Source organism: Sturnira hondurensis, unplaced genomic scaffold, assembly GCF_014824575.4.
Source record: "Sturnira hondurensis isolate 20B ecotype Veracruz unplaced genomic scaffold, ASM1482457v3 Scaffold0010128, whole genome shotgun sequence".
Lineage (NCBI taxonomy): Eukaryota > Metazoa > Chordata > Mammalia > Chiroptera > Phyllostomidae > Sturnira > Sturnira hondurensis.
The window spans coordinates 18,163,151-18,185,861 of NW_028082759.1; the positions used below are offsets into that span (position 1 = coordinate 18,163,151).

The 22,711-nt window shown below is 41.3% G+C and overlaps 1 protein-coding gene and 1 non-coding gene across 3 annotated transcripts in view; both read left to right on the top strand.

Annotated features, from left to right (window-relative positions):
- Positions 1-22,711, top strand: part of ELF2 (E74 like ETS transcription factor 2) — an 87,847-nt gene that overhangs the window by 26,658 nt on the left and 38,478 nt on the right. For both annotated transcript variants that reach the window (XM_037058503.1, XM_037058504.1), the window contains exon 4: positions 8,607-8,772. In XM_037058503.1, the coding sequence (XP_036914398.1) occupies positions 8,607-8,772 (166 nt within the window). The remainder of the gene's footprint in view (positions 1-8,606; positions 8,773-22,711) is intronic.
- On the top strand, positions 7,744-7,872 carry LOC118995605 (small nucleolar RNA SNORA33). The gene has a single exon (XR_005068317.1). It is a non-coding gene; the product is annotated as a small nucleolar RNA SNORA33 (small nucleolar RNA).

Here is a 22,711-nt window from a genome sequence, read left to right on the forward strand (position 1 = left end):
ACATGCAGAAATAGCCAGAGCACTTTTTGAAAAGGAAGTGTATGGCACGTAGGTCTCACAGAAATAGAAGATGAACACAGGCAAAAAAGGATTTAACTATATTTTAAAAACACAGTAACTACAAGGTCTAGCGGGCATCAGCTTCCAGATAAACAGGTTTTAGGTGTTTTTCCACTTCAGACTGTGATGGAATAACTGAGACCGCGTTATACTCTGACCGTGAGCAAATAGGAACAAAACATACGAAACCGCCCTGTTGAAACATTGGTGCCCTGGACTGAATGTCTGTGTCCTTCCAAAATTCCTGTGTTGAATCCCTAACCCCCAGCGATGTTAGTATTAGGAGGTAGGGCCTTTGGGAGGTGATTAGGTTATGAAGGAGGAGTCCTTATGAATGGGATTAGTGCCCTTATAAAAGGTCCTGGAGACATCCCTTGTTTCTTCTGCTAAGTGGGGGTATAGCAATAAGTCTTTGACCCAGAAGAGAGCCCTCACCCAGGCATGCTGGCCCCCTGAACTTGGACTTCCAGCCTCCACATGTGTGAGCAAGAAATTGCTGCTGTTTATAAGCCACCCAGTGTGTGGCGTTTGTCGTGGCAGTCTGAAAGAGCTGAGACAGCTGGACAGCAGCGCAGCACTGTGCTTCCGGGGAGGAGAGGCCTGGTTACACAGTCTGACCGCTTGGAGCACTTTCTGGCCCACTGCGTGGGGAGGAAGAGGCCAAGCAGAGTGTGACAGTCTTCGTGAGCTGAGGAAACAAAATTTGGAGAAGCTGACACAGCTCATTTGAGGGGCAGAGTATCAGAAGAATACCGCAGCTCTGTCCTTGTCTTGAGCTGAATGAGCTGCCCGGGTGCAGTGTGAAATTCTGCAAAGACAGGCAGAGAAAGGCCAGAATGTGCGTAAACTCAGTAAATTACTGAAAAGGCTATAGAGTTCCTCCAGGGCTGGGAGATATTAGAGTGTCAACCTGTTGGAGTAAACTAGAGAGCCCAGGACATTCACGAGGGACCCCAGAAGTGCCACCCCTTGTAGTAGGGCACGCAGGTCAACGGGACATAGTAGAGACCCACATAAGGCTGCTAACGTAGTTCTGTGGAGAAAGAAGAGCCTTTAATCAAATGGTAGTGAAATAACTATATATCTGTATGCAAATTAATGAGCTGTAATCTTTTTCTCACATCATATACAGTGAATAACTCAAAATTGACTGTAGAGTTAAGAGTATAAACTGTAAACACTTCTGGAAGAAAACAAGAAAAAGTTGTCTCAGCCTTGAAATGGACAGTGATTTCTTAGATTGAACACACACACACAAAACATGAACTTTAAAAGAAAAAAGGGTGGCCCCGGTTGGTATGGGTTGGTTGGAGCATTGTCCCCTAAACTGAAAAGCTGGGTTCGGTTCCTGGTCAGAGCACATGCCTAGGTTGTGGGTTCAGCCCCCAGTTGTGCTGAGTGCGAGAGACAGCTGGTCCGATGTTTCCCACATTGATATTTCTCTCCCTCTTTCCCCGTCTCTCTACAATCAATAAGCATGTCCTTGGTTGAGGACCAAAAAAAAGTGAATTGAGCGTCAATTAGTAACGTCTCTTAAAATGCCATTAAGAAAATGAGAAGGCAAGCCAAAGATTAGAAAAATATATTTACAATACATATATTGACCAAGAGCTTATATTCAAAGTGTATAGAATAATAAGTTAGAAATAACCCATTACAGTGGGAAAATGGCTTGGAGAGAAGATTATGAGGATGGCCGGTAAGCACATGGAGCAATGCCCGATGTTGTTAGCCACCAGGGAAATGCAGGTTAAAACCACAGGGAGATACTACCGCACACTTGGAATGGTGTAATGCCAGGTGTCGGAAAGGATGGGGAGCAACTGGCACCCAGGTGCATTTCTGTAGAATGTAAATAACCCTTTGGAAACAATGTGAGAGTCCTTTTAAAATTACATGTACAATTAACCACGTGATCTGGTCATCTGACTCAGGTCACTGTGGAAAGGAAGGGAGGGCAGGAGCAGAAGGGCAGTAGGAGCATTACAGCCACGTGAACATGGGGAACGGATTAACAATGGATTTAGCCATGCAGCGGAATCCTCAGCACTAAAAAGAAGTGAGCTCTCAATCCATGCAACAACATGTGTAAATCTCAATACTATGTTCATTTAAAGAACTCAGACTTAGAAAGAGCACAAATGGTTGATTTCATACGCGGGGCCAAACAGCAGATTGGTGGTTGCCTAGGCCCGTGTGTGTAGGTGGGTGCGTGGGGGTAGTGCTGGTGTGGGTTTGCCTGGTACAGGGGGTACCCAGGAGCCATGTGGTGTGGTGGAGGCGTTCTTTTTCTTTAAAGATGTGATTTGTTTATTTTTAGAGAGAGAGGGGAGAGACAGAGAAGAAAGAGGAACGTCAATGTGTGGTTGTCTCTTGTGCACCCCCTACTGGGCACCTGGCCCACAACTCAGGCATGAGCCCTGGCTGGGAATCCAAAGGGCAGCCCTTTGGTTTGCAGGCCGGTGCTCAGTTCCCTGAGCGACCCCACCCAGGGCAGACGTGTTCTGTTTCTTGATTATGATGATAATTGCAGGGATGTCTACGTTTGTGATGACACCTAGGTACAGTTGGTGAAAAATAAGTTATTTAATTTTTTTGAGATAGATTCTCCCACAATTTTTTTAAAAGTTTTTTGCCCTGGCTGGTGTGGCTCAGTGGATTGAGCATGGGCCTGTGAACCAAACAACCAGGGTTCGATTCCCAGTCAGGGCACATGCCTGGGTTGCAGGCCAGTTCCCAGCAGGGGACACATGAGAGGCAACCATACACTGATGTTTCTCTCCCTCTCTCCTTCCCTTTCTCTTTCCCTCTAAAGATAAATAAATAAAAAATCTTTTAAAAAGTTTTTATGTTACCCCTGCAGGCTTTAGGATATTTTGTTTTTATTCCATTTGTTAGTTTTAAGTGGATAAAAAAGTATTTTTTCATTGTATTTATATAAAAACATTGTAAAAAACAGTAATCTCAGGCATACTGAAAAATGAAAATCCCTCTTTAGTCTGCGTATGTTTCTCTTATCAGATTAAATTAATTTGAGAAGTATTCTTCCAGACCTTTTCATGCATATGTGGAATAAAAATTTGTGTAAGTAGAATTATGTAACAGTCCTGCTCTGTCACCCATCCCCCCATTTACTGGTATCACTGATATTTTTCCACGATGATACCTTTTAATTGTGTGAACACACGATAGCTATTCAATCCATTTCTGATGGGTGTATTTATTTTTCTTTTCTTTTTTTGCATTATGACCATCTTGGTTAGGGGACTTGTCTTAAAACTGCATTTGCATGGCAAGCCCATGGAATTTATTTTAGTGACATAGTTTTTTGTTGTGGCTTCTGGGGGTGAACAGTTAGGAGGTCCCCCCCGTGTCTGTTGCCCTGTTTGGTTCGTCTTTGATAAGGCTTTGAAGGTGGTCTTCCTCCACCATGAAAGAGGAAATGTGAAACAGGTTTTCTCCTCAGCCTCCTGTCTCTCGGTGTCTTTCTATTGGTGATAGAACGATGACAGTACCACTGCCCCCAGCCTTGGGGTGGAACTTACCTTTGGAGACCCCTGCGACCTGGAGAGCAGTGGCTGGAGTGCGTCACGGGAGTGCCACTTAGGTTATCCCCGCGGCCCTGTACTTGCCCTGCCTGCTTACTCTGAGGGCCTCTCTCCTTGAAGAGAAGTTTCTGAGACCACTGTTAGTGCTCACAGTAGGTTTACTAGGTCAAATACGGGCTGTCCTGTTAAATCTGAATTTCAGATAAACGGTCAAAAACTTCCACTTTAAATAAGTTTCAGGTGTTTCATGGAGCATCCTTGTACTTATTGTTCGTTGTTTATCTGGCATTCAAATTTCACTGGGTATGTTGTGTTTTTATTTGCTGAGTCTGACAACCTTAGCTCACGGGGAACCACACGGGTTATGCCAAGACCCCCTGGACCTGGATTTCGTGCATTTTGGTGACTGTGTGCTTTGGTGACCTGACCAAAAGTATAGTGATCCTAAGTCAAATAATTCAGTGGATGTGTGAGTGTTTACTATATTTCTAGAGAGTAAAGACTCCTGGTTTTTTCCTTTTCCATCCTCCTTCCCCGGTAAAAATGGCTAAATCATTGTTTGCATACACAGTACAAAGCAATGATTGTCTGCCTGTCTGTAGCAGTGGCCTCTGGTTCCTGGCACTTGGCAGAGGAAGACCTCACGAAGATGTACAGGGCATTGCAGATTAGCAAATGTAGAATCCACGAGTACCTGTTAGCGTTAGAATGTATTGCGCTTTATCATTCTTGGAGCCACGCTACAAATGCTTAGACGCCTCTTTGGTTTGTACGAAGTGCATGTTGTTGACTAAGATAAGCACTCTTGTTCTCAGACCTCTTACTGTCTTGTCAAGGAGTTGGATTTGTAAACCAATAATTATAGTACAGAATAATGAAAAATAGTACTGTTAGGCAGACAGCTTTTTCTGGAAGTTATTTGGATGGAAAAACTGATTGGAGGATTATGAGAAGGTTCTCTGGAACCTGGCCCTTATGGATGAAAAGGCTTTGGACAGATACAGAAGGTATTTTAGGCCATAAAGGAACATGAAAAATAGTCATGGGAGCTCTCACGTTTGGGAATTAGGGGTAAAGCAAGTCATTGGACAGAGCTATGTGACGTAATGTAGGAAATAAGACAGTTGAGGCTGGGAAGGTGGTATATTTCTTGCGGGGGGTTCCTGGAACAAAGTACTATAAGCCTGGTGGCTTAAACAGAAGGTATTTATTGTCTCTCAGTTCTGGAGTCTAGAAATTCAAAATCAAGGTGTCGGCAGAGTTGGTTCCTTCTGGTGGCTGTAACGGAGAATCTCTTCCTTGTCTCTCTCCTGGCTTCTGGTAGCTTCCGGTGCTCCTTGGCTTGTAGGTGGTGTTCTCCCTGGGTCTTCACATTGTCTTCCTTCTATATGTGCCTGTTTGTGTCCAACTTTGCCCTTTCTATACAGACCTGCTCATATTTGAATTATCCTAATGGTCTCGTCTTACCTGGACTACCTCGCAGAGACTACTTCCGAGTAAGTTCAGGTTCACAGGTACTGGTGGCTAGGGCTTCACCATCTTTTGGGGGCCACAGTTCAACCTTTAATAGATGGATGAGGCTTATATTTCAAAGAGTGTGTGAAAACCAATGTTTATTAGACTAAACTTTCCTGTTAGACAATAGGAATTGTGAAAAGCTTTTGCACAAAGAAGTAATACAAACAACTTTGATTGTAATGTTAAAAGATGCCCTTCAAAGTTGAGGGCGAGTATAGTATGTCTGTACACTATCATTACAGTGTAAAATAGCCCCACCTATTCTGTGGAAGGTTAGCAGCCTTCTACAGAATTCCAGTCTTCAGTTGTTTCATGGTTTAGAAAATTTGACTTATTTTCTCGTGGTAGGGTGGGGATTGGTGGTTCACAGTATAAAATAGCCTCAAACTAATAGTACTATTAAGTATGCTGTTAGATTTCAGAGGCGTGGAAGAAGTTACAAGTCCCTTGGATGACATATGAATAAAACATTCACTGTTTGGTTTAATACTAGTTCAGCTGTTCCTCATGATGCTTCTTGCTAAGTTTCTGACGAGTGGAGACCGCATCCCCCTGTCGTTACCTGTCCTATGCTTCTCATTAGCGGCTGCTTTGTAGCTGGGCCGTGGCACCCGTAGGCTGTGGCTACAGAGCTGAGCAGAAGGCGTGGTGATTTGACTGTAATTCTGTTCAATTTGTGTGAAAGAATATTTTTAATGGTAAAAAGTTGGACTCAATTTTTTGCCTTATACAGAATAGGAAATTCAGTGTTAATATTCGAGCAGATACTGCCTTTTATAAAAATTGGAAGCAGCTATATCTTTGTGTAATTTATATAAAACTTTTGTGAAATGTTTGATACAAAGTGGAGAGTGTATAAAACATATATGTTTCAGCCTAAGAATAACAAAAAGAATGTATATTACCTATCACTCAGGTTAAAAAATAGAAATTACTGGTATTTGAGAATGCAAAGTATATCCAGCTATCCTCTCTACCCTGTCTGTCCCCAGAGGTGCCAATACCCTGACTTAGGTGTTATTTCCTTTCTTCATAGTGTTATTGTCTGTGCATATATTCCTCAATCACATACTGTTCACTTTGAAAAAAAATGAGTAATGTGCCAAGCTAGCTGAGTTCAGAGAGGGCGGCATTTCCACAGTTAGATGAAGGCGCCCAGGAAAGGGGCTGAGGAGCTTAGTTAGCATCGGGGGCGCTGAGTTTCGTGCGCATCTGCTCAGGCGGTCAGTAAGCGGTGTTGTGAGTTAGCTCCTAGAGACACGGGGCCGGCGTGGTCAGGAATCTGGCAGGCTGTAGTACGGACCCCGTATTACAGGTTTGCTCAGCAGGTGTGTGGTCACCTGGAAAGAGTGCTGATTTCTGTGCTCCTCGTAGTCTTCTTTCAGCATTTTGGAGTACAGCAAAGCAGAGCTCATCTAGAAGGTGAAAGCAGTGTTCTCAGCTGATCTAGGTAGCAAGGCCAGGTGGGGTGAGAGGGTACATCAAGGCAAGGTAGATACGAATTGCAGTCTGGAATGGGCTTTGTCAGGGCCTTCTGTGCTGCGAAACAGTGTCAGTGTTTATCTTGGAGATGACAGTTGGTCGTGCTATCTCGGGAATCACATTGCACTGCACCGGTTCCCCCTAAATCCAGTGCTCAGCTGGCATCCTGGGCTCCCCCTTCACAGGCTGCCCCGAAGGTTGCTAACATCTCTCCCCCATGTTGGGTCTCCTATGTTCTGTATCCTAAGTCATCTTTTTATTACAAATTTACTTTTTTCAATGGAATACACTTTCCAGTTGCTTCTTGAGAAAGGACTCAGGAAGGTAAATGTTTTGAGCTCTTTCACATCTAAGAAAACCTTTATTCTACGTTCATAAGATGGTTTGACTGGGTGAAGAATTCTAGGTTGCTAATAATCTTCCATTATAATTTTGAAGAAATGGCTCCATTGTCATCTTCCTCCCAGTATGATGGTTGAGAAGACTGAACTGAGCCCTCAAGTCTTTGTGTGTGGTGTGCCTTTTCTTTCTAGAAGCTTGTAGAGTCTTCTTTGTGTCCCCAGTATTATGGCGTTTCACAATGGTGTGCCTCAGTGTGGGTCTCCCTTAATTTGAGAAGACTCGGTAGGTCTTCTCAAATGGGGGGTTTATGTCCTTTGGCATAAACCAAAGGAATTTCTGGAATTCTCTGATTTCTTGCCAACTTCCCCTTCCCTCTCCATTTTCTTATTTCTGGAACTCCTGTGATTCAGAGATTGGGCCTCCAGGACTGGGCTTCCCCTGTTGTTCTCTTTTCTCTCCTGTTTTCCGTTGCTTGATCTTTTCTCTCTGGTTCTTGGAAGACTGCCTCAGTTTTATCTTCCAAGCCTCTGCCTTTGTATTTGAGGTATTGTGTGTTTAATTTCTAAGACCACTTTATTTTTTAATGTGATTTATGGTATTCTGTTCTTGTTTTATGGATAGAACATTTTTTTCTCTGTGAGGAGTATGGATTTTTTGTGTGTGTCTCTCTCTCTCTCTCTCTCTCTCTCTATCTATCTCTATCTCTATCTCTATCTCTATCTATATCTATATCCTGTATCCTAGATAGCTGGTAATACGTGGCTGTCTGCTCGTGATTGAAAGTTGAGGACTAAAGCCAGCCAATGAGTCTGCTCACTTGAATGTGTTTCTGCATACATGTAGAGAAAGCTGGAGCTAATAAAGCCACGTTTCGAGCCTTAAAGACATTAAAGTCATTGAGGTCCTGATGATGGCTGTAAGAAATGCAGAAAGAGGTTGAGAACTAAAAAGCTGATGGGAAACGATTTCCGGTACAGTGGTGACACTGGCAGACATGCCCCATACGTGCCTTGTCTCCCCCTCTCCCGTCTCCTGCTGAGGTGGGGAGGGCTGGTTGCGGGCGTCACGGAGGAGCAAGTGAGTCTGGGAGTCCGAGTGCTTTTCAAACGGGGTCGACAAGATCTCCCTTGTTTTGAACCTCCTCCTCCTCCTCCGCCTCCTGCGCTGTTCCATCCCAGAAGTCACCGGGGTGGCCTTCGGAGGATTCTCTGGTGCAGTGTGTCGGGCTGTGGGTTGGCTTTCCTGGGTCCGCTGACCCACTTAATAATATTTACCCATCCACTTTCCATCTTCCAAGGCTTCCTAACTCTTAGTTCTTCTCCTTTGTTGCTTTTATCTCTTCTCCTTACAGGTGTATGTCTAAAAGTCTGAACTGTTTTCGCGAGAGAGTGAAATTTCATGCATGATTTTAATTTGCCGTCTTCATCCTAAAGCTCTGATTATGTAAAATGTTTAGTCTATGCCTCACCTCTTAACTTGAACAGATTGTTAAAATTAGCCCCTTTCCTCTCTTGTTTTGGTTTTTGCATTCGTATCTATAATTCGTGAAAACTCATTGTGGGGACTCCTTGAGACTCTATGAACGCAAGGGTTTAAAAGCGAACCCCGCATGTGTGAATAAAGAGGTTGATTGCTTTTTTAAATTTGCTCTTGTAGGAAAGTGAGAAGGTTTCTGAATACCCGGCAGTGATTGTGGAGCCAGTGCCCAGTGCGAGAGCAGAGCAGGGCTATGCGGCCCAGGTTCTGGTTTATGATGATGAGACGTACATGATGCAAGATGTGGCGGAAGAGCAAGAAGTTGAAACCGAGAATGTGGAAACAGGTAGACCTCTCGTCAAATGTTTATTCTTTCTAACTGTCTCGTTTGGGAGTGTCAGCGCTGCTATTGCCAGATGAAAAGTGTACCGAAATCCTCTTTCTAATGCTATTTAGTATAGACCGGAAACCAGTGAAACATCTTTTATTTAAGGGAATTTATTGCTATAAGAAGTTTTCCATTATAATTTTTTGAGGTGTAATAGAATCTCCTATCATGGGTCCAAAGGATAAAATTTCAGGCCCACAATAATAAAATTGTTTTAGCACTTTTCCTGGGAGTGTAAAAATGGACTAGTTGTTATTTACTTATAGAGGTCAGTAGGCTAGTATATGAGGGTAACCTTTTTTTTTTACTAAAAAATAAATTGGTATTTTCATTCTATAACAGATGAAGGGTTTCTTTGACTCAGTGTTGATGGAGCAGTGTGATCCCTTTTTTCTTAGGTCAGAAGCATCTTTGCAGTAGTCTCAGATTCCTCTTCCTGCTTTGTCTTAGAAATTGTAGTCTTTTCAGTGTGTCTCTAGTAAGAGAACTGTATGTTTAATTGGGGGTTGGTATGTACAATTCTTGAAGAAGCCTTTTAATTTTTGCCTTTGGCCATAAAGAAAATCAGAGTATTTTATCGGAAGGATTGTAGTGACAAATAGTAATGCACATTAAAATTTACCGTTAGCCATTAATGGAGAAAAAGAATCCTTGAGTCCTAATAAAAATTCTTTTTTTTTTAAAGATTTTATTTATTTATCTTTAGAGGGGAAGGGAAGGAGAGAGGGAGAGAAGTATCAATGTATAGTTGCCTCTTGTGAGTCCCCTGCTGGGAACTGGCCTGCAACCCAGGCATGTGCCCTGACAGGGAATTGAACTGTGATCGTCTGGGTCACAGGCCCGTGCTCATCCACTGAGCTACACCATCCAGGGCCTAATAAAAATTCTTAAATATTTAGATAAATTTCTGTAAGAGTGGCCAAGTGTCATGATGAAAACTGTGAGTGGTTGATGGTCTTTCTGCTTGTGGGGGCCCAGCGGCGCCCCTTGGGACCACCCGCTGCTTCTGGCTCAGAGCTGTGCCTCTTCCTCCAGCTTGACTTTGTGTTGAACTGAGGGACTGGAAGCTTCCTTGCTCCTCAGAGCAGTGGTGACGACATGCCAGCAAACCCTGTATGAAGTGATCAGTTATTTTTCAAAACAGGCTGCCACCAACTTCAATAGGCTTCATGGCTCGAGTTTGCAGTGGTACTTGAATTACAATAGATAATAGTGCAAGTAGCAGGAAGAGATCTGGGTTTTTCTGAGAGTTTGGAGGGCTTCTCAGTCAGAAACTAGAAGTCAAGTGGCAGAGGTGCATTCTCTTCTTGAGGAGAATAATAGGAAGAACAGCTAAAAGCGTTATGTGTGATGACATTTTGAAGTGGCTACTGTAACCGATTTCATCATAGGAGCATAACTAAACAGAAAACGAATAGCAGAAGAACAAAAACGTATGACAGCTGAAGTCGAATGAAAGAACAGAATTGTTTGAAATTTCTGGAAAATACTCAAAAGGCCATGGAAAATGGATTTTGATAGTAAATTAGAAACTGTAAAAAATGAGAACTATAGTGTCAAGTTTGCATCAGCCGACAGTTATCTTACAGTAAAATATTTATGACATTAACGTAACAGAGCAGGTTGGTCAAATCTTGCTGGTTATACAGTTGGTGGTCATTGCTTCATTAATTTAAAGTGCTTCACTGATTTAAAATAAAAGCAATTCCAAATAGGAAGCAAATATAATCCATTTAAGGGATTTCGCTTTCTTAGCCTTGTTTAACTCGGAATGTGATGATGCCATTTGTAGGACAGAGAGAGGAGTGATCGTGATAGTGAAAAAGAGGCTCTAAAGTCCGGGTAAAATAACAGCTGCTCTTGTGATATTTTTTAAAGTGGTTTTTGAACACTTGATGATATTTTTAGATTTATTTTTCTTCAACACGAAAATGAAATACGAGTAAATAACTCACATTATGCTGAAGTAGCCTAGAGGTACCTGAGAAGTTCATCTTAATTTTTAATTGCGTACCGGCTCATGGACTTTTAGGGAAATCTATGCTTGCTTTATCACCTCTAAAAATACAGAATAGTACGATAGAGCTATTTTTGTCTCTCTTCACAGAACAACCCTGTAAAACTTAGAATTCGGTTACAGCTCATTTAAAAAGGCAGTGCCAAATTCTTGCCACAAACTGCGAGCTCATGCACGCGTCAGCAATGACGATAATTTAAAACGCCCCCGTTTATTCACGGTAAGGCATGCAGGCCATGTAGTCCACGATATACTGTTGTTGTACAATATTATAGCTCATGGACTTTAATGTAACTTGGTAAAGATCATTAATACACATAGATTAGTTTAGAAAAGTTAACCTGAGCTTAAATCTGTTTTTGTTTAAAGGCTCAAATGCATTTTTAAACAAATTAAAATCTAAATAAATTTTCCATTCTTCTGACACCTAGAACATATACAAATGAATGAAGGTTGTTATGTCTTATATTAATGCATGTTTCCTTTTAGGTAGTGGATTAGGATCAGGCTCTCTTCTTGTGGTATAAAGTTTCAACTTAAATTCCAGATTTGTGTAAATTTTGGAGAAGAAGCTGAGTGGGAAGAAAAGCCAAGGAATATTTGTAAGGTGGTGATAGCAGGTTTTATTTGGGGAAGTGGTGGAAATGAGATTCATGTAGACGGAGATTTCCTTTTGCACACCTGGGAAACACTTCCTGGAATGTTTGTGCCTTGTAACTCAGGTTATATTCGTCTAAAAATGTTTGTAACGATACTTGTTGACCCGTACACCGGTTCTCTGCATTCCTGTGTACCCGTGCGTGTACGTCCATGCCACAGATGGTATTCATGGTGTCATCCAGGCAAGACTGCTCAGATCTAGCGATGTATATTTAGCCATCTTCATTATTTTTTAAAAAATGATTTCTAATTTTGATAGGTGTAATTATATGCTATTTTGTCGCACCTTTTATAGTCTAAAAGTCATTTCCCTCACAGAGCTTATACGTAATCATACTCCCCTCTTAAAATTTATAGGAAAAACCAGATGTTTTGAAAGTTTACCAATAGGCATATTGAGCCCTGGCCCACGTGGCTCACTTGGTTGGAGTGTTGTCCCGTAACCAAAAGGTTGCAAATTTGATTCCCAGTCAGGGTACCTGCCTAGGTCGCGGGGCTGCCCCTTGTTCTGGGCACCTGTGGGAGGCACCAATCAATGCTTCTCTCTCAAATTGCTGTTTCTCTCTCTCCTTTCCTCTCTCTCTAAAAGCAATGAAAAAAATGCCCTCAGGTGAGGATTTAAAAAAAAGGCATATTCATCTAAACATATAAACTGCTTTTTGAGGATAATTTAGGGTTAGTAACCCTGAAGAGCCTTTGAGAAAATGCATTGTGGTGTGGAGCAAGGGTGGTTTGGGTTGGCAGGCTCAATTTTTATGTTCACCCAAAACATATGTGTATATGTATATGTATGACGAAATTTTCTTTTAATTTTTATTTATTGATTTTAGAGGGAGGGAGAAGAGAGGGTGAGGGAGACATTTAGACATTGATTTGTTGTCTCACTTATTGACGCATTCATTGGCTGATTCTTACATGTGCCCCCACCGGGATCGAACCTGCAACCTTGGTGTGTTGGACAACATTGTAACCAACTGAGCTACCCTGCCAGGGACAATAATAAGTTTTGATAGAAATCTTTTAAGCTTGTCTGGGAAGATCGAGGTGTTTAGAATCTGCCTCTTTATCTTGCACCTTAACTTACTATCTTTATCTTTATCTTTATCTTAACCTTTTACTTAAATTTATGAGAATGTATTAGTAAGTACTTTGCATATTTTTAAGTGCAAGGGCACTGTTTTCAATGAACAGGATTAGGGAATGCTTTTGAGAAAGTGAAGAAGGAAGACAATTGGTAGGATTTGGATGGACAGCTAGGAAGTAGGCCAAAGGCACTATAGACTAAAGGAAATGTTGTTAATAAATAGGTTGGAATAGTAAAGTTCAAGGTATGGTTAGACGATACTGAGTGAATACAACCTTGACAGGAGGTTCCTTGTAGAGTTGTGACTAGATTACGCTTTGAACTCAGGAGTCAGTCATTAGGTATATAAAACGCAGAAAGATTGGAAGGTTTATGTATGTATGTGTGTGTGTGTGTGTGTGTGTGTGTGTGTATATATACATTTTAAAGATTTTATTTATCTCTAGAAGGGAAGGGAAGGAGAGGGAGAGAAATATCGATGTGTGGTTGCCTCTCGTGTGTCCCCTGCTGGGAACTGGCCTGCAACCCAGGCATGTGCCCTGACTGGGAATCAAACCTCGATCCTTTGGTTTGCAGGCCCACACTCAATCTACTGAGCTACACTAGCCGACAAGATTGGAAGGTTTTGAGTGGAAAGTACTATGTATTTACTATCTCAATAGATAGAGGATAAATCGTAGGGGAGAAGATGAGGCAGGAAGGCTAACTGTTGTAGCATGAGTCAGGATGACTTGAAAAATATTAAAACTGGGTTAGAAGCAGTAGGAATGGAAGGGGCTTATGTGAGCTGCTACTATGTAAGGTCTAACAGGACATGGCAGATTAAGGGGAGAGGAATGGTTAAGATATCACTCTGTTTTTGACACTAAGTGTTGACGCTAGTATTGCATAGGGATTTGAGGAAGCAGGTGAGTTTGGTAATAGGCCAAACTGATTGTGAGCTGAAGCAGAGCATTGAGGGGACATATTCAGGTATTTAACGATGCTCAAATGTATAGTCAGGGTCCCATCACAAAAGAGGTGGCCAACTCAAAGTAGGATAATAAAGGAACATTTTAATAAATGGCTACTTTACATGTACGTGGGCAAGTGCAGGACGACTGCAGAGATGGGTGGCGTCCCACAGTTAGCAGTGACAGACCTGTTTCTGTCCTGTGCTCTTTTATGCATTAAAACAGCATGTTCGTGTATTTCTCTGTTCTAGTTTTCTCTTTCCTTTCACTTGTACTTGTTTAAAAAATAAATGCTTAGTTTATACCTTCAGTCTGTACTTTTTCCTGGTTGTTTCTTCCTGAACTTAACTATGCTTTGGTTACTGCGTTTATCATTCTCCTGAGTCTCTTTGTCTATCAGATTTCAAAGGCCACCCCTTTGCCAGACTGAGTGACCCACAGAAGCATCCAGAAGTAGGTCCCCCTTGATTTGGCCGTCTTATCTCCTGAAACACTGGACTTTCTTCTTGCTGCTTCACGTATTGCCCCCGGCCTGGACTGTGCTATGTAGGCTTCTGAGCTTTTGCTCGAATAGTTTTCCGTCAAGAATGTGTTCAGGGGTCATCCATTCTTTAAGGTCCAGCTACATGAACTTCCACGGTGACTGTGGCCCACATCAAGCCCTCCGTGTCCCGGTCTTCTGTTAGACTAGCCGGATTTCAGCCCCCGATCATTCACTTTCTTACAGCATTCTTGGGTGTATACTCCTTTTGTTTCCAAACTGAGTGTGTAAGGCAGAGATCATGTATTTTACTTTTGTCAAATGTAGTGTATAATATAGTGTTTAGCACATAGCTGTTAGGAAGTACGGACTGAAACAAACCGAGCTTTGACTTATAATGTAGCATAATCAAGAACCATCTTTATAAAAATCTTAAACTTTTTTGTTTAGATGCTAAACGTTAAATACCTTAGGGTTACTTAAAATATGAAAAAGGTAGTCATCGAAAAAATATATATGGTCATTTAAAATATATCAAAGCCATAATATTGTCATACTAAGATTAATATTATGTTAAAATCACAGTGGGTTTTAATCATTCTTGCTTACACTTAAAGTTTTTGTTTCTTACAATGAAACGAGTGAGACATGCTCATTGGGAAAATTGGGAACTGTTGCAAAGGACAAACGATGAAAATGACCCATCCTCTCACCAGCGAGAGGATGGTAACAACTGCTCTTCTGCAGTTACTGCTGGTCTTGTTTAAATGTGCATTTGAAGCAGAATTAGCCCGGTGTTGTTATGTAACACAAGGAGAGTTACTCATCTTTACTAACAAGCACTGGCTGAAAGGGGTCTGGTGCCTTCCTTTGTCTCTCTTCCAATCAGGAACAGGACTTGTTTTTTTTTTTTAAGATTTTATTCACTTATTTTTAGAGGAGAAGGAAAGGAGAGAGGGAGAGGAATATCAATGTATGGTTGCCTCTCATGTGTCCCCCTCTGGGAACTGGCCTGCAACCCAGGCATGTGCCCTGACTGGGAATCGAACACGTGATCGTCTGCTTCGCAGGCCTGCGCTCAATCCACTGAGCTACACAAGCCAGGGCAGGACTTGGGTTTTTAACCAGGTATTAAAGCATAAAAAGTCGGACTTAGTAAAGAAAGTAATTATCAAGAACACTTGGAAAACTTTTTTATCATCAACAAAATTATGTTTAGAGATTAGTTGAAAAGGCAGGTGAATGATAAGAATTCTTATATAATGCAACAAGACAACAGTGCTTTTTAGAAAGTAAATGAAAGTTTAGGTTTTTAAAAATGCAGCTGAAGAAAACTAGATTTCTCTCTTGACAAATGCGCCCAGTTTCCTTCTTGAAGAGCCTCAAGACTAAGCTGGCTTCGTGATGAGCTGTGGTGACTTTTGTATTTGTTATACCAGCAGATACCCTCCCTGTGGCACGAAAGGACTCTCTTAATTAGAAACTGTTGTTGCCACAGGGACCGAAGAGAAAAGCTGGGGCCCTGAAAAGGAGCCCCTACCCCAGGGTCACCCGAAGGAGAAACAGATTGGGCCGGAAGGAGGGCAGTGCTGGTGGGTTGGTTTTCGATTTACTGAGATTATTTACAACTTTACATTTAATGACGATTATTTTAACGACCCGCACAGTCCTCTTGTGTGAAGAGTGGCAGTGGTCCCTCCCGGAGGAGGGAGGGGTCTGCTTTGCAGTACTTCTCCTGCACAGTTTGCTGCCTAGTTCTCCCCTGCCTGTTCCTAACGCTTGTTTCTTTTCCTAGATGAAGCCCTAGGGCTATTTCCTGCCTTCCCTTCCTTGGAAGTTCCTCCTGAACATCTTCAAGCCTTTTTAAATGTTCATTTCTGGTATTTCTGCTTCTAATCTAGATTTTCTTAATTTTTTTAATAAAAAAGTGTTTTCTTCCAGCTATCTATTTTCTTGAATTTAGCCTGGGCACAAGTTTTCTAAAAATGTAAAAATGTGAGCCTTTAGTTCTGATGCTAGAATTATTCGAATTACCATTGCCCTGTGGTTTAGATCAGTTAGAAAGCATTCTTAGAGAAAAATTTTAATATTTTAGTAACTGTTTCATGTAGTCTAAGATGCCATCAATTGTAAGAAACATTATTTTTAGACCACTAAAAGAAAAAAATGCCGCCAACTATAAATTTTAGGAAACCATCAATTGTAAGATACATCCTGATTTCAGAGCTGTCAAAATGTGAGAAAAATGTACATCTTAGAATTAATGAAGTATGGTGCCCTGGCTGACATGGCTCAGTGGATTGAGTGCCTGCCTGAGAACCAAGGGGTTGCTGGTTCGATTCCCTGTCAGGGCTCATGCCTGGGTTGCTGGCCTGGTCCCTTGTGTGGGGTGCACAAGAGGCAACCACATATTGACTATTCTCTCCCTTTCTTTCTTCCTCCCTTCTCCTCTCTAAAATAAATAAATAAATAAATAAAACATTTAAAAAAAGAATTAATGAAGTATGGTATCATGTAATTATAAATCTTATAAAATTTACTTTTTCTGCCCTGGCTGGCGTAGCTCAGTGGATTGAGCGCGGCCCTGAGAATCAGAGGGTCGCTGGTTCGATTCCCAGTCTAGGGCACACACCTAGCAGGCCAGGTCCCCAGTGTGGGGAGCATGTGAGAAGCAACCACACTGATGTTTCTATTCTTCTCTTTCTCCTTCCTTTCTCCTCTCTCTAAAAATAAATAAAATCTGCCCTGGCTGGTGTAGCTCAGTGGATTTAACGCAGGCCTGCGAACTAGATGATCTCGGTTTGATTCCCAGTCAGGGCACATGCCTGGGTTGCAGGCCAGTTCCCAGTGGGGGACACACAACAGGCAAGCATACATTGATGTTTCTCACCCTCTCTCCTTCCCTTCCCCTCCCCTCTAAAGATAAATGAATAAAATGTTTAAATTAAAAAAATAAAATAAAAACAAATAAAATCTTTAAAGGAAAGACTCAACTTAAAAATTTTACATTTTCTGGAAATTGGACATTAAAATTGAATATGAAAAATGGAGGTGAGTTGTAGCTGTGGAAGTCCCTGTATATGCTGCTTAAGACCTCTAAAATTTTTAAAGCTTTTAAAAAATTTTTAAAGATTTTATTTATTTATTTTTAGAGAGAGGGGAAGGGAGGGAAAAAGAGAGGGAGAGAAACATCAGTGTGTGGTTGCCTCTCATGTGCCCCCTACTGGGGACCTGTCCCAAAACCCAGGCGTGTGCCCTGATTGGGAATGGAACAAGTGACCCTTTGGTTCTCAGACCTGTACTCAGTCTGCTGAGACACACCAGCCAGGTGAGAAAATCCTATTGTAACTAATATTTTCTTACCTATCTCCTTCGTACCAGCGACCTTCCTTTTCTGCCATCTTTTTGCAGGCTGGCACCCAATCTACTGAGCCATAGCAGCCAGAGCTAAATTTTTTTAAAAATTAGATTTACTGAGGGAGCATTGGTTAATAACATTGTATAAGTTTCATTGTATACAATTAGATTTACTGAGGTAACATTGGTTAATAACATTGTATAAGTTTCATTGTATACAATTTTACAATACATCATCTACATATTCCAATGTGTGCTCACCTCCCAAAGTCAAGTTTCCTTACATCACCATGTATTTAACCCACTTTACTCTCTTCATTCTCCCCCTACCTCCCAAGATCTCCAGATTCTTTACTGTCTTTTTAAGAGAGGGTATTTAAATTAAAAAACAATCATTAAACTGTATTATTTAAAAGCATACAGAATAACCATAGAGCATTATATTATGAAGAGTGTAGAAGATGAAAAAAACTTTTTAGATTTTATTTATTTATTTTAGAGAGAGGGGAAGGCGGGGAGAGGGAGAGAAACATCGATGTGTGAGAGAAAGGTTGCCTCTCACACACCCGCAACCGGGGACCTGGCCCCCAACTCAGGTATGTGCCCTGACTGGGAACTGAACTCATGACCTTTTGGTTTGCAGGCTGGCACCCAATCCTTTTGAGTCACACCAGCCAGGGCGGAAAATGTAACACATTTACTTAAATCAATAAGTAGTTTTATCATAATTGTCACTTTTTAATTGGATTTTGTGACCTAAAAATAAACTAAAATGAAGCTTTAAAACAGGATTCCTTAAAGGCTCTTTAGAATAGCCACTGATCTTTAATGTACTTCAATATGTATTTTTACAAATTATTATCTATGTGAAGAAGAAAACAGTGGCCAAAAGCAAAGAACTATCTACCCTGTGAGCTAATGAAACAGATAAGAAAATAATTATTTAAAATGTTATTTCTGTAGTTTTCAAGAGAAATCTATAAAAAGAAAAAATGAGTATGTGTATCTAGAAAATAGATTATTAAAAGATGTTTGTTTGGCTTTGGAGACCCATAGAATACTACTGTTTTCCACTCAGACAACAAAACACAACACAACAAAACAAACACTAGGTAACAGCCCTGGCGGGTATGGTCCAATGGCTGAAGTGTCTTCCTGTGAACTGGAGGGTTACGGTTTGGTTTGCAGTCAGGGCACATGTGTGGGTTGCAGGTGGGGTTCCCACTGTTAGATGTTCCTCTAACATCTAACATTTTGAATCCTCTGGCGAGGATTCAAAAAAAAGCAAACAAATGAACATAGAAAACCACTGGTAACAATTTTACTATATAGCAATGTGTCTACCTAATACAATTTTATTAATTTGGACAGGAGAAGGCTAAACACAAATTGTAATTTTCTATGGGTGGCATACAAGATAACAGGTATTGCCAAGAAGGGGCAGCTCGAGGTTCTCAGATGCACGAGGAGGAAGGCTTTAAAGCCTGCATACATTCACTTGTCGTCCACCAGCTCTTCCCGAGGGCCTGCAGCATTTCTGGCCCAGGGCTGAATGATTTGTGGTAAACGAGACCCTGTCTTTGCCTTCACCAGGCTTCTCAGCTTTGTGGAGAAGGTGAACAATTAAACATGTTATTAGAATAAAATGTGACGAGCGTTATGATAGGATTAATGCATGGTTTAGACGAGCGTGTAGCAGGAGAATGCCTCCCTGAGGATGTGACATTTAAATAGATTTGAGGAGTTGGAAGTAATTAGCCAAGCTGAGAACAGCGTGGTTGGAAGTGTGGGGGAAGGAGAACATGCCCTATTTGAGTTGCAGGAAGAAATTAAGTGTGGCTACAATATGGATTATGAGAAGGAAAGGGGATTAAGGTGAGGCTAAAGAGGTTAAAAAAATCTTAACTGCTGAGGGCTTGGTAAACTTTGTATCTGTTTGTTGGGCTTTATGTAAAAGGCAGTGGGAAGGACGCCTTTTAAGAGTTCTAAAGTATGTTTTTTTATACACATTTAGTTGTTTCCAAATAGGGCTGTAAGCAAAAAGTAAAATAAGACAAAGCATCACCTAGAATGAAGTCTAAACTCCTTGGCTCCTTATTGACAGGTACCTAGTAGCTAGTTAACTGTTCTTACTCACCTCCCACGAAATTGTCTGCCTCTGCAGATGCAAGCATGCTCCTCGTCTGTCCTAAGCTAAGAGGTGTGAGGATGAAGTAGTTGTACAGCTAGTCTTTCTCTTTGGAATTCAAAGCTGGTGCTTCCCTAGGGTGCTGTTTCCAATGTCCCTTGCTCATCTTCCAATGCCCTTTTGCAAATTGGGCAAAGGGTCTCTAAGTTTTCTTAGATTCATCACTTAGGGGGTCATGAACACTTCCAATACAGGTATTAACTTAACTTTGGTACTGTTTTTCATGGGCCTCTTTGGCCCTTTGGTGAAGCCTGTGGACCTCTCAGAACAGTGTTTTAAAAATATGTGAAATACCTAGATTACTTGGATTACTAAGGACCTTGGATTACTAAGAACCAAATACATCACCTTGGATTACTAAGAACCAAATATATTGAAATGCAGCTTTCAGACTGTTTTACTGGTGATGTATTAGTGCATATGCTTCTTGAATAATGCATTAGTCAGGCCTAGTGGCAGGGCTAAATTACTGCTATGATTTGAACGTAGTGATGGCCATGAATTTTATTTTGAGATATCTTATAATGATTATAATTCAGTGGGAAAATGTTTGATTTCCATTGGCCATGAAGCCACAGATACTGCCCAGACTACTGCAGTTTGCACCTTTTTTAAAAGTTAAAGTGCTGAATTTCAGTTAGAATAAAAAAAAAGCATTTTCCCATGTGTCTTCCTATTGTTTTATCTGTCATGCACCTTCTCCTCGGCCTTTCCTCCTCCAGATCCTGCCCCACCCTATTCCTTTTCCCCTAATACGAACTCGTCATAGGGGTCTGAAAGCCTTTTTAAATGTGTCACTTACTGAACAGTCTTAGGATCCCTTCTATGGAACAAAACGTCCCGATTAGGTAGTGGTAGTTTTTCACGTCCCTTAATTGATTGACCAAATGTAACTCATTATACAACATTCTTATGTTTGAACATTTAACATATTTCTTTAAAGACTTATTTAAAGTCAGCGTGGCTCAGTGGGCTGCATGCCAGCCTGTGAACTGAGAGGCTGCCGGGTTGAATCCCAATCAGGGCCCACGCCTGGGTTGCCGGCCGGGTCTCCAGTGGGGGGCCAGCAAGAGACAACTGATCAATTTTGCACATCCATGTCTCTCTCCCTCTCTTTCTCCCTTCCTTCTAAAAGTAAATAAATAAAATCTTTAAAAACAGCTTATTTAATATTTTATGACCTCTTTGTTGGCCTAAGATCCCATCTATGTCCGTGACAGAACTTCTGTGGCCAGTGGCCCTCAAACTTGAGCATAGACCAGAATCAACTAGGACGTTTGTTAAAATACGAATTGTGAGCCCCCACCTTCTAAATTTCTGATACGGTGGCTCTGGGGTAGGACTCGAGATCTGACAGTTTCAACAAGTCCCCCGCTGATCCTGACACTGGTGCTGTTGGCTCAGGTTTGAGAGACACTGCCTAGATACCTGGGAAGGATAGTGCCAATAGAGAGCTTCTGCTATTGTGAAAACCCAACTGATACTGTGGTTTCTTACTGTATCGTGCCCATCACAAGAGTGCCATTGGGGGTGGAAGACACTGAAGTTCTTTCAGGTGTGTACGAGATGGCATAGTGCATTCCTACTGTTCATTCGTTGGTGAGCATTCATTGAGCACCTTCAGGCCAGCCACTATTTTAGGCACGGGGCTAGAGCAGTAGACAAGGCAGGTGACATCTTTGTCTTCCTGGTGCTTAGACTCTAGTGGAGAAAGCACACAAGAGCACCAGGCTGTGAAAGTGCTTTGTCACAAATCAGATTATCTAAATTAACAACTCCTGAGATTGTTCTCTGAGTTAATATTAGCAATGAAGCTAAAATAAAAACCCGAGAATCATTTCTTTTCAAGCCTTTGTAGCAGCAGATAAATTCTTCCTCTGCCTCGTCTTCCGTATGACAGTTGTTAAGTATAGTTGAGATGCTGGTAGAGTTAGTATGTATAATGCAAAAACTACCTTCTACATACAAAGTACTGTCACAGCTCCCAGGGAGGAAGTTGAATGAGACGTGGTGCCTTAAAGTCGTTTACCATCCAGTGGAGTTGGAAAAAGCAAGCATTCAAAGAAGTAATTATGTGGAGCAGACAAAGAATTGCTACATATGGTAGCTGATCTCCAGGTTCCCGATTGCATTATTGCTTCTGTGACGGATCAACTTGAAATTTCGTCATAAGAGCATAGATGACAGTTAAGACCTCTGGGATTAGGGGCAGAGGAGCGAGTCAGGTAGAACTACGCATTTGTAAACCTCACCATTTTAATTATTTTATGTGTGGAAGCAGCACTGTCAAAACACATGAGCGGTTTCTTTTTTCTGTTCACAGAAAGTCAGGGAGCAATGCTAAGAGCTCAACCTGTTTGCAGTGGTTAGTTACAGTGTGGGAATGGGGTTAGGAGGGGAGGTGGGGCTAATTTTTATTTTTTACGTTGCTATATTTTTTTCCTTGAGCCTATGAAGGGAAGAAAGAACGTAGCCCTATTCTTCTCTTCCCCTGAGACTCTATTAAGATAGAGTACCAGTTTGTATAATAGATAGTCTCCAAGTTGAAGGTCAGTGTTTGGTCATAACTGAATGTTTGATTTTTTCCACTTTGTAAGTCAACCAAAATATATATGCTATTGAAAATGAATAAACAATTAAGTGTTTTTATTTAATTGAAAAGACTTTTCACATGTTTTATATTAGTCTAGGTGGTGGTAGTATGAATTATCCTTCAGGACTTATTTAAGAATATATATGAACAAAATGAATGATTTGTTAGCCAGAACTCAGGAGAGATTTTCTTACTACCAAAGGAGCTTACAAAACTGTTACATCAAAAAGAACAGAGTTGAGTCTCTAATCCAGTCGGCAAGAAGCTACAGTGGTTCCCCCCTCAGTGACCCAGGGGGACTGGTTCCAGGGCCCCTGCGGATACCAAAATCCTGGGATGCTCAAGTCCCTTATACAAAATGACACAGTGTTTGCATACAATCTAGGCACATCCTCCTGTGCACTTGAAACCATCTCTAGATTACTTGTAATACCCAGTACAATGTAAATGCTATATATATAGTTGTTATACTGTAATGCTTAAGGAATAATGAAAAGAAAAAATATCTGTACATGGTCAGTACTCAATCACACAACCATTGGAGGCCTAACTACATAATACAAG